The sequence below is a fragment of the Musa acuminata genome, chromosome BXJ3-2, assembly GCF_036884655.1.
Source record: "Musa acuminata AAA Group cultivar baxijiao chromosome BXJ3-2, Cavendish_Baxijiao_AAA, whole genome shotgun sequence".
Lineage (NCBI taxonomy): Eukaryota > Viridiplantae > Streptophyta > Magnoliopsida > Zingiberales > Musaceae > Musa > Musa acuminata.
Genome location: NC_088350.1, coordinates 35,180,007 through 35,191,956, shown reverse-complemented (window position 1 = coordinate 35,191,956; position 11,950 = coordinate 35,180,007). Strand labels below are relative to the sequence as shown.

The 11,950-nt window shown below is 35.6% G+C and overlaps 1 protein-coding gene across 3 annotated transcripts; it reads right to left on the bottom strand.

Moving 5' to 3' along the window:
- Positions 1 to 198: 198 nt before the first annotated feature.
- On the bottom strand, positions 199 to 11,545 carry LOC103976755 (phragmoplastin DRP1C). 3 transcript variants are annotated; one of them, XM_009392075.3, is made up of 16 exons: positions 11,337 to 11,543; positions 11,184 to 11,247; positions 10,978 to 11,082; positions 9,867 to 9,968; positions 7,988 to 8,038; positions 7,831 to 7,892; positions 6,612 to 6,702; positions 6,316 to 6,380; positions 6,026 to 6,220; positions 5,821 to 5,940; positions 5,678 to 5,748; positions 5,008 to 5,233; positions 4,044 to 4,094; positions 2,549 to 2,780; positions 1,792 to 1,931; positions 199 to 458 (listed from the first exon to the last, which is right to left on the bottom strand). In XM_009392075.3, the coding sequence occupies exons 1-16, from the start codon at positions 11,463 to 11,465 to the stop codon at positions 333 to 335; spliced, it is 1,830 nt and encodes a 609-aa protein (XP_009390350.2). In that variant the 5' UTR covers positions 11,466 to 11,543; the 3' UTR covers positions 199 to 332. The 3 variants fall into 3 exon arrangements, with proteins under 3 accessions (XP_009390350.2, XP_018677449.2, XP_064993989.1); XM_018821904.2 differs by having other exon boundaries at positions 9,867 to 10,029; positions 11,337 to 11,410; XM_065137917.1 differs by lacking the exon at positions 1,792 to 1,931 and having other exon boundaries at positions 285 to 458; positions 11,337 to 11,545.
- Between the last annotated feature and the right edge of the window lie 405 nt (positions 11,546 to 11,950).

Sequence of the window (11,950 nt, the reverse complement as noted above, 5' to 3'; positions counted from 1 at the left end):
TGTTTTAGAATAACATGACTAGATCTGCAGATAACCTCTTTTTTTTCTGCTTTATTGTGAACAAAACTGATCAAATAAATAACTAATCAATCGAGAAGTAAAAGATCTTTCTGCGTAAAAGAATAGCAGTAAGATCACAAATCAACAGTACAAGAAAGAATTGAGGACAAAAGAAGAATAGCCTGCATTCTTTTTTACTTCATAATGCCTATTCTGCATATGCTCATCAAGCCCCGTGAGACTGCAAAAACAAAAAAAAAAGGGACTTATGATGGTCATTGTCTTTTGTTGCATGATGTATTCCAGAGTCCAGACTACCCATTTTGTGACGGTCATTTCCATGCGACCGAATCAATTTCATCTCTTGCAGAAGTGTATAATTGAAGTCGCTTAGCTATGGCATCTCTCTTCTCCATGAGAGTTGGATCCTCATCCAACATAGCGCCAAGCTGCTTCTTCTGCAGTTCACAAGGGGGAAAAGCAATTCAACAACATGCTTCTATCAGGCTTCACCACAAATTTGTAAGCAGGAAAATGACCCATTAATTTTTTTCTTAGAAGCTCCTAAGAAGTGATATCTTGTTTATTCCTAGCAACAGAGACTACTTTTCTGCTCTTAACTACAAAATCTGTCACCTATTCATTCGTTCCTGTTAGTCTATTTCCAAACGCAAGCACGATGGAGATCAAAAAGTTAGGTGCAACATTGTTCTTCTTCAACTGTCTAATGATGTAATGCTTTTCTTTTCTTTCATCCTAGTGCTTCATCCTGAAGTGGAAGCAAATTGAACAGTGGAAGGACCAAAGATGACAGGAACATGTCAGACTACATAAAGTTTAGCACGATTTGTTAAATTGGAAGTCAAAAGATTAATGTTCCATACATATGGCAAAAGGAATAATCTACCATCACTATTTAATCTACAAACACAAAAGACCAATCTAAAGATCATTCTTTACAGGTTAGAAATAATTTTAAGAAACAAACAAGATGAAGGAAGATGCTACAAGCAATTTGAGAATACATGTAAAAGAATTAAAATGCTTTAAACGCATGGTTTAGAACAAGTAAGTTACTTTAATTTGAAAGTTCCTCTGTATACGATCATAAAGAATCTCGGAAATGATGCTTTATTGAACAAAGCAAGGAGCAATATCTTCCCTATGGTAAAATTCTGTGTGCTCTTGTGCTGCACCATGCTATGATAGTGCCTGGACCAGTGTGGTCATTTCATAATTAATTTCACATTGGACGAGTATGGTGAAGTTCTCTCTGGTGTCATGGCCCATCATGCTACGATCATGCATGTCATGATCCCCCATGTACACACCTGATTTTTATATGAACATGGCAGGTGGCAATCATCCTTGTGACATGCCATTACCTCATTGGAAAGATGGAATGGACAGCATGTCATGGCATGGACAATTGAAACCAGGCACTAGTGTTATAACTTCTAACTATCAAATTTCTCATGTCCTTTACTGAAAGTAAGAAATGCTCCTATGTATGTGCAACACACAGAATGTTCATGAAAATATCTCACTGTTGAAACATTTTCTATAGAAAAAAGAAATCGTGCTGCAAAAAAGTCACAGGCGCAACATAGAGAGAGAGAGAGCAAATGCATTTTGAACAGCAGTAGATTCAGTTAGAATGAAATAATTAAATAATCATTTTGGGAAGTCTACCAGATGTGAACTAGCTAAGTGGGTTAATTTTTCTGCACAAGAAATCATGTGGCAGCTCAAACAAACATTCCCATAAAGTATCACTGCAGGAAGAATTACCTCCCTACTGCCAACTTGGGCATAGAAATGATTAAGCAGTGATCGCTTTGCCTCTCGGACTTGACTATGAACAATTGCCTTTGGTATAGTATTCTTCAGTGTATCACATACCATACCAACATAAGCTGACACATTGGAACCTAAAAGGATATATTTATGAGATATACATTGAAATAACGTGCATATCATAATTTGTGATAAAATATAGCATTGGCAGTAGCTCTTAATCCAACATTTTAGTACTGAAAAAGTGGGCTCTTAAAAAAAAAAACATAATAAAAGACAACTATATGGTAAAGTATGTTGCTCTCGAGCTATAGAGAAAAATTAGCAATTGGCCTAGCCAAATTACATAATCCTGTTCATTCAGATTCTACTTCTGGGGGTATTTACATACTTTGCTTCCTAGTTCCATAAGTTCAAAGTTAAACTTGTCTAATCAATCTTTTTTGCCTTCCAACTAGTATGTACTTGTACAAGTCTCCCTTTTACCTAGATTTCTCTTGGTCAGGAATCAAACACTGGTTTTAAAGGGTTCACATCATCTGGATAAAAGTTACTACATTTTTGTCTACTCTTCTATTGTATCTTTTTTCAATTAATTTACAGTCAGCCCCATACAGCTGGGAGAGGACTTAACCAAGAAGGATAATGATGACGATGATGACAATGCTGTCTAAATTCTAATAACTTAAAAAATTAATTGAAAACAAACACATGCATGCTGAAGAACAATTTGAAGTAAAAATCTACATACCAATCTTCCTTAGGTGGTTGTCACCATATCGATCTGTTGCTGGAGTAGAAGTGGGATTGGAACCTTTCTCAGGTTCATGTGAAAGCTTGCGGAAGAATTCCACTGTAAGGTAGCTTGCTTCCATATCTACTAGCCGAAGAACTGTTTTCCGACTGTCATCTCTGAATCTTTCCAATGCTTCATTTGCCGCAGCTGATATGTCAGCCTGAAGCGTTGGGAAGCGCTTCAATTCCTACCAAATGCAACAGCACCATCATTAATAGGTGGCAAGGGGCTTAAAGTTATTTCAAGTTGATGCAACGAAACGAAGCTATGGGTATCTCAGCTGTAGACTGATTAGTTGTTTTACCCAGAACATAAGCAATGTTTTAGATTGTAAAAGGCAAAATCTAATGATTAAGAAAGTTCTCATAAAGAATTTAATTACTAAAGAATACACTATCTATACAAAAAACAAGCAAAAGGGCCTACTATTAAAGCAAAAGAGAACATACGATGAAAATCTAAAAACTACAGAGATAGTGCATGTGCATAACATCAGGACACAGGAATCTTCAGAAATCAGAAATGAGGAAACACGTTTGTGTTGATGCAATGAACACATGTTCAGTGCTTCAAGTCATGTTGAGGGCATGGCCACACTCTTTTTCCAGACTGCGGATAGCATATACAAAGTTACCATGTTGCCAACATGGTGCATGGTGGCAAAATTGAACTTTTTTTCCAAATGCCATGTAGTATTTTCTTATGAGAGTCCCTATCGAAAATAAGTTAACTAAATGGCTTCATTACCTAGATAATTTCTTCATTTTTTAAGAGAAAATTATTCTGGGAAACCTTGAAATGATAATGGCATCATAATTTTGTTTGTCTGAAAAGTGAACCATCACATCACTATAAAGCCTACAAGGCTCAAGGGAAACCTTGAACAATGTTTCTGGGCAACAAAGAGACTATCCTTATAGAAATATAATTCCATGTATGCTATAAAGAGAACTCTATAAGTTTAATCCTCACTAGGATGTTTGATCCTTAAGCATCATGTGTTTCTGCATTTTCATAGTCGATTTTGTAGTGGGTATTAATTAGTACGAACAAAAGAGAATATTTCATAACATTTGAAATCCTCCATTTCCTATAAAATTGCATTTGTCTATTAAAAGGTTCAATAGAATGCCAAAGTGTTTTAACCATTTCCAGTGTAACAGTGTTGACCGTCGTGACTATTGTTGTTGTAGTCATATGCATTTGTAACACAGTAAGGATAATCATAAGAAGAATAGTCTCTCTAATTGATTGTTACACATATTGAACTTAATTATGCATCTACTTGAACTTTTTATTAATGTGTTAGTGAAACATTCTCATATGGTGATAACAACTTAGAAAGGCATTCGGCAGCCAATACTGATGGTTAAATATTAAACAATATAGATGTTGTCCTAAACTTTTAGTGCAAGAAATTGGAAGTACAATTTTATAGAAAAATTCTAACCTCTGTTTCACCAATAGACTTTCTAACAAGATCTTTCAAGACAAAGTGCACCTGGAAATATACAGACAATTAATTTGATGAGACTTTGTTGAAATAAAACGAATGTCATAAAGTGTTCTTATCATGTTAAGCAAATGAATCAATGTAACATATCAAATGCAAAATAAAGAAAATTACAATATTTATGACATTATCAATCTGCTTGAGGTGAAGCATGGCAGAAATTAGCTCACTGATTGTTTGACAGAAACAAAGTTTAGGAAAACCTTTGACACTGTAATGAATAATGGAATAAAGTTCATCTTTTCAACAAGGGGTAACAATTATAAAGATTTAGCAAGCAAAGAATGCTTGAAAGTTATCTAGTATAATGTTGTCTGGTCAAGCTAGAGAACTCCCTAAATACCTTTAAAACTTCTACTTATACTTTTTTTTTCCAGCAACATTTTGATTTTTTTGATGTTTGAAGTGCTCTTTCATAACAACAACAATAAAAACAAAATCCACAACAAGATATAGGGTTCCAGTTACTCAGATTCAGACACATGCATCTTTCCCACCATTTACCTCTATTTGGCAGTATCACAAGTCAAAATGGGAGCCATAAAATGTCAAAGAAGCATGTTTAGATCCCAAGTAGCCCTAACACAGCATTTGTTTTTCCTGGGTAAATATTCTCAGTCTCAGTCCAATGTGAATGCTTCATATCCACATCTCAAGCAGCACCTTAGAATCATTTTTATATCTTCGAATGTTCACATAACAAAGGCATACGTAAAGGTAAGCATGTCTGTATCAGTGGTATGTTATGGCTGTCGTATTGTCTAGTAAAAGAAGAGAAGTGATTTCTTAATAAAGTCAAACATCCTTAAACAGATCACAGGATGCTCATTTATAATGCACAACCATGACATCATAAACAAAAAAGACTAGTAGATCAGAATCTCAGGTGAAGAAGTATTACAGCATCAACTGAGGCTTCGGCTGGACCCTTGAAATAGCTCAAGGAGCTATCTATGAGCCTCCTATACCCTTGTTCTGGAGCAATTAAATGGGGTTGATAACCGTCTGCTTCAGAAATAACTTTCCGTACATTGTGTAAAGATAGATGTCTATCAAATGGGAGCTTTTTCAAAGCTGCTGGAAGTTGGTTGTCAAAAACTCCATATATGCGATCCCCACCAGGCCGCCTAAAGTTGAATAAATAAGAATATGATCTAAAAAATGTCCTAAATTGCATAGAATCATGTCAAGAAGCTAAAAACAGTTGTCCACTAGAAATGAAATCGACTGTAAAGTACAAAAAATCAGTATATCATGCAAGTCATCCACCTCTTTATTAAGCCAAATCAAAATGTTTGAACATGCAGCACTTCAACAGAAACGAGATTAAGCTGATATTTTTTTTATTTTATATGATCACTTTAAAAGTATTAGCAAGATATAACTGTGAATTATAAGGACTTCATTTGCATTTGAAAAGGGTCAGGCTCATGATCTTTAAAATTGAACTTTTAAACAGATACTGGAGCCAGAATCATGTTCTTGCATGAACAGCCTCAAGCAAGTTCTCATTTTGCAATAACATGCATAGCTATCGAACTACGTTCTAAGTTAAAGGAGTTTGTGCTTACCCTCCATCCAGATGCTCTTTAAAGATGCGATCAAACGCACGACACATCTCTAATATTGTGTATAGTTGTGCCTGCAAGTCATAGAGTTACATACATGTGACAACTCCACACTTCACAATCTAATAAGAAGCTTTCTACTGTACCCCTGAATCAACTCCAATGGGTCTCCCAAGCCGATCCAACTCTGCATCAAGCTCACTGATTGTTTTATTAATTAAAGCTATTATGCTTGGTATGCGTGCTCGTATCACAGACTCCAGATGCTAGAAAAAGGATATGATATAATTTCAGTGCCAATTTTGTTGTGAAAATAGACCAAAATGAAGAAAAATGAAACAGAATGCTCACTTGCGATAATAGCTTTGCAAGATACTCTGAACCCATTTTGTGGGCCAGATGTCCATAATCAGGGCTTGTTGCAAAGTACTCTTGTTCCTTGCGCCGTGCAGCAATCATGTCAACATTCTTGTTAATATCAGCTTGTGAGCGATTGACAATTCCTACCCAAGGATGTTGTAAACGGTATGATCTTCCTTCAAGCACCTAGAGTACATACAGAGAATGCTCCACATTTATAGATCACATTCTTAACTCATATGCACTATAGCAGATAGAAATATTAAGTATGGTGATCCTACATCCAGAGCATTTGTACCCTTATCCATCAAATCAAGCTTTGTTAGGACACCAAAGGTTCTCTCACCTGTACAAACATATACAATGACCCTTGTTGGCATATGATTGTGAGAAAAATATTGTAAGGATTAATCAAAGAAAGAAATTCTACTGCATAAACCAAGTGGGAAATAGCAGTAACAAGCATGATGAAGGGGTGGGAGAAAGTTTGCATCACAAACACAAAATGAGGAAGAAGAGTATAAATGCATGGTCTTTCCCAACCCTTTTGTGTCCAATAAATAAATAAAATTTCTACCTGCTGGATCGACTTCCCTTCCAAGCTTTATAGCATCTGAAGTAGCAATGTCTTGATTAGCAGGAGAAATGGCTAGTATGATACAATTGGGCTAGAATTGAGCAGAAACCATTAGCAAAGAAGAATTTAAGCACCTTGCTTGTTAGAATTAAACACGATAATAACAAATACACAACCAGAACTTTATAAGAAACCATAAACAAACAAGTTGACGAAGAAACAAGTACAAGGAAATGAAATTCAAATCAACAAAAATAGGTAAAATATTGGTGGGAAAAATAGCATATCATTGAACAAAGCCTCATGACAAACAAAAATTCCCTTTTGGCATATCAGAACCATGCCAACTAACTGATGGAGCAGGACAAGTGTCCAAGTTACTGAGCTCAATCTTGCAAAACACTAATTATATATTGGCTTAAGCTCAGACTGTAGATGATCTTTTAAGGTCTTGGCATAGTCTGGATAAGAATTTTGTAACATGCATGAAATGATTCAGTACCCAGGCTTGTGGTCTGTAAATTGGATGGTATGCAATGCATATGCACAACATCACACCACGGGATCCAAAGATACTAAGGTATCAAAGTGTGACTGTATCAGAAAGAAGGCCCAATGCACGTTTATGAGAACCTTGCCCATGCAGCATGTTACAGAGCACCATCCCTCTGTGAGTATCATTCAATCAGTGTGCCAAAAGCAAGATTGCTACATTAAATAAGAGTGATATAAAGTCAATCTCCAGGAAGAATCCAACAAACACAACCATTCAGAGGGCTCATGAGAATCCTATGCCCACTAAGATCACATCAAAGAAGACAAAGGAGATGAACTAGAATCCAATAACTTTTTTATTTAGTAGAACAGGAGTCAACAACCCTGATTGGATTCCCAAGCACATTATCCTCACAGACCGTAAATCTGTACAGCCTGTATAGATGGGTCTGGGAACACCTCCCTAATGCTTTAGTTTGAGAGATATTTCAGTTTCTACAGTTTTCATCCTCTAATATTATAATTAAAAGGCCTTTATGAACCAAAAAGGATGCAACACATTTCTCCAATATTTTTAGAATAATATCCTGAGTTCTAGTTAGATTCAAACGTTGGTAGATATTTCCCTGAAAAAGAGAAATCCCAGCTGAAGTGGCTATTCCTAACAGTGCTATAGAATAGTTTAAAGAAACCAAGAATAAAAACATACAAATATGCAGTTTACCTTTTCAACATATGACCGGACCATATTTTCAATATCTTGAACAATTGATTCAGGTTGGTCCTCTGCAAAGGCCATATGTATGAGAAACTTCAAAGAACAAAAGCATCAATTTCATAAATTGCAAGATTGCTGAATCTTCTGCTCCTGAGATGCTTACCTACTGCAACCTTTGTCAATCCAGGAAGATCTATGAGTGTTAAGTTAACAACTGTAAAATATATGATGTTAGCCAGGAAAACTCTAAAGCTGTTTAGTTTGCTAAAAAACAAAGAGAACAGCAAAACCATCAACTGATAATTTGTAAGTTTCTTTTCCTGCTTTTGACAATTTCTAAAAAAATCTTTGCAAAAGCATGTATGCTGATCAACATGTATAAATCTTGAGAAACAAAAAAAAAGTGATCTGAAATATTTGAACTGTTTGTAAGAAGAAATATGCATGCAAGAAACTGTCACCATTGTTAAGTTATATCATACACCAGATACTATCTAGAATATAACATAGAGACAGGTTTCTATGATAAGGATGATGAAATTTGGCTCCACTAGTGAAACAGTGGGAGCACATCGAAATAATAATGGTTGATACATTGAAATAGGTCGTTTGCATGCATGAAAAAAAAAATGAACATGATATATTGAAAAAGAAAATCATATATCATTCGGACAAGTCTCCTAAGTGCTCTTGGACTATCAAGTCCCAGTCATTTGAAGAACTTCGTCGCCTTATTCAATTGCTCATATACTGTGGCCCATATAAATTGCAAATGATGAGTCTTTAGAAGAAATCAGACAATACACAAAAATAGGAAAACTCCAATTTTTGTTCGAAGCTTTTTCTATGACAGATGAAGAACATAAAGTTGCAGATAAGTATAACGCCAAGCGTTAATATAAATGAAACTTAAGGAAGATTACAAGGTAGCCTGACCCATAAATCATCATGATGTCAACATTTTAATGATTAAACAATATAATTAACTCTCTCTCTCTCTCTCTCTCTCTCTCTCTCTCTTAATCTCTTTCTTTCTGTGAGAATATGACAGAGACAAGGGGTGGAGGGAGGGATGGAGTGACAGTCTTGACCAGACGCTAAGAGCTGAATATGTGCTTGAAGGAATCTAAGAGAAAGGTTTTGTAGATAGGCACTGAAACTCTGATACAGAATGTCAGCAGGTCTATATTATTATGAACTCGAGAGCCACCACTCACTATTACTATTTCTTTTTTTTTTCTTTTATTTACAAGGCAAGGTCCATTTGAATCACCAAGATCTAAAGTTTGAATGATGTTTGCCACCTCAAGAAAAGAATGATATCGACTTAAGAGTGACAACACCTTGGTCCAATCAAAATAGATTTAGAAAAACCTACATTATGTTTATATTATTAAGGTTCACACAATTAAATTAGTTTTCCCTCTAGCAAACCCTAGTAATAAAATTTATCTTTGCTCAAACAATTGATGAATAATTTCTTGATGAGATTTAAGATTATGTAGATAATGCATTATATTAAGTATCCACTATCTTACAAGGTTACATCTACCCAAAATTAATGATAAGCAACTGTTGAAGTTTGAAGTAAAAAAGGATAAGAAATTGACTCATATTCATTATTGACAAATAGATAAGCTATTCACCAAATGGAATACGAGAAATGACATGGAGAATAAATGCTCAATTGGAAAATTGGAAATGATTGCTTACATACTTCTTAACAAATACATAAACAGTTCCATCCTAAATTTCTTATGTTTACAAATACATAAAGATACTTTTCTATAATGCACCAATTAAACATGAGTACTCCAATGCTCAACTTCTGTTGATACATATTTCTTCTGAGTGTAACAAGGTAGAAAAGATACGGTAAATTACTTTATAGAAAACAAAGCTAACAGCAATAACAGAATATCCACTTTCATGCCACAGAAAGTAAAAAGGTAAGGAGAAAAAATGAAAAAGAATATAGGGAATTTAAAAGAAGGAATTTTATATAAGTTTATGTTGATACACGATCAACTATATGCACTTACCATGGGGTGAATAAATGCTCAAATGGATTGGGACATTGGATATTTGTTTTGATTTTCCTGTTATGCGATCAGTCTCATCCTGAATCTCCTTCCTCACAGCAGCTGCACATGCACATGATTTGGAATATACTTTAACTGCCTCGATTTCTAGCACATAACTAAACTGAAGAAGGATAGACCAAAATTCTTGTAAGTGCACCTGAGTTCTCAAGAGAAAGAATTACAAAACTTGACAGAAAATATAACAGAAAATGAACAAGACGTCTATGTGCATATAGCTAATATCAAGAATATGTGTATGAAGGTGCCTAACAACCAAAAGAGAAAAAAATTAACATCTTTAGGAATATTGTTGACCAATATATTCATGGAATGGGACTTGAGGCACTTCTGACATAAATTAACGCAAAACTACGATAGGATTAGGAAAAGGATATGTGTGGAAGTTACAAGAGAAAAGAATATCTTCGTTACATGCTGGCTTCAGTGGAGTGAAGTAAACTAACTAAATTGGGACCTAAATAAAGCCAATATGGTCTTCTGAATATTATCATGGACAAAACAAACATGGAAATCCACAATACCATTGAAAGAGAGAAAAGAAGCATCCAGGCTAGCTATCATGCAGTCATGTGGTGCTTTAACAAGGAAAGAAGAAGAGCAGAGGAACTTTGAATCTGATCGTCTACATAAATTTTACTAAAAAAATTGTCTTCATAAATTAAGAAAAGGACATCAAATCTTGCAAATACTTCAGCACCAAAAAACATACACTAAATAAAAACCATTGAATGGTAGGGTCAAACGCCAACCTGCCAAACATTAGTTGTTTCACAAGGCATTGAGGTTCATTAATATCAAATTTTTGCCAAATTACGGGCTAATTATCAGCAAGGTAGAAAACCTCCAATCTACTTCAAGTAAGGAGAAAAAAGAAGGCCTAAATCAGTAAAACGGTATCAGATATTTTACCAAAGGAACTCAAAGAAAGAAAAATTGAAAAACCTAAGCAATACGACACCCTAATAAACAGAAATGTTTGCAAGTTAAATATGACGTAGATTGCAGCAACAAGGATTAGAATAATAGATTAAGACCAACAATATCTTACCAAAATCAGTAAGCTTCTTTCTGGGGGCATGAAGGAACTCTGCATACTCGGTTCCCGCGTCGGTCTTGTGAAGTTGCAAGACCAACGGCCGCCTTGTCACGATACCTATCATACATTTCCAATCGAACACATGATCCGATGCCAATGAGGAAAGATTGACACCGAGAGGGGGAGAATGCAAAGGTCCCGTTTCTCTATCGGATTACCGGATCCACGAGGCAAGAAGTCCCTTCCGACGACGCTCTCCAGCACGGACGACTTCCCCGAGCTCTGAGATCCAAAGAGGGGGAGCAAATTAGGAAAGACCGCAAGATTTCACGTGGTCCAGGAAAACAGAAGAAGGGGGGACGGAGACGTACCTGTCCTCCGACGACGGCGACCGAGGGGAGGGCTTCCCACAACGATCCCTCGCCGCCGTGATCGCCAAGGACGGTGCAGGCCCTCTGGATGCGGTTAACGAGGCCGATCAAGCTCTCCATGGTCGCCATTCTTCTACGGCGAAGAGGCAATAGGATGACTCTGTGGAGGGAGGCTGCGAGGGGGAACTAAAAGAACGGTTCTTCCTCGAAACGGGGACGAGGTCAGGTGACCTTATATACCATGTTGAGCAAGCCGATGTGCACGTACTTTGTTGCGATGCTTCACCAACCAAATGTTTTCAATTATATATATATATATATATATATATATATATTATATCCCTGTGACTATTTAAATATTATATATATATATATATATATTGAAATTTTTGGTAATTGCTGCTGTTAATCATGATTATTAATGAATTTAAAGATATTGAAAATTTAGTTTACCTAAAACATCCCTAATTACTTTTGGTAATTGTTTGATCCTTCATACTTTTTCGATGTCAAACAACTTGAAACTAATTTACTACAATGATATATTTGAGTGTTTTTAAGTTTCGTAGGCAGTTATACATCAAACTTCAATTTAGGAGAGCAAATATAAAAAA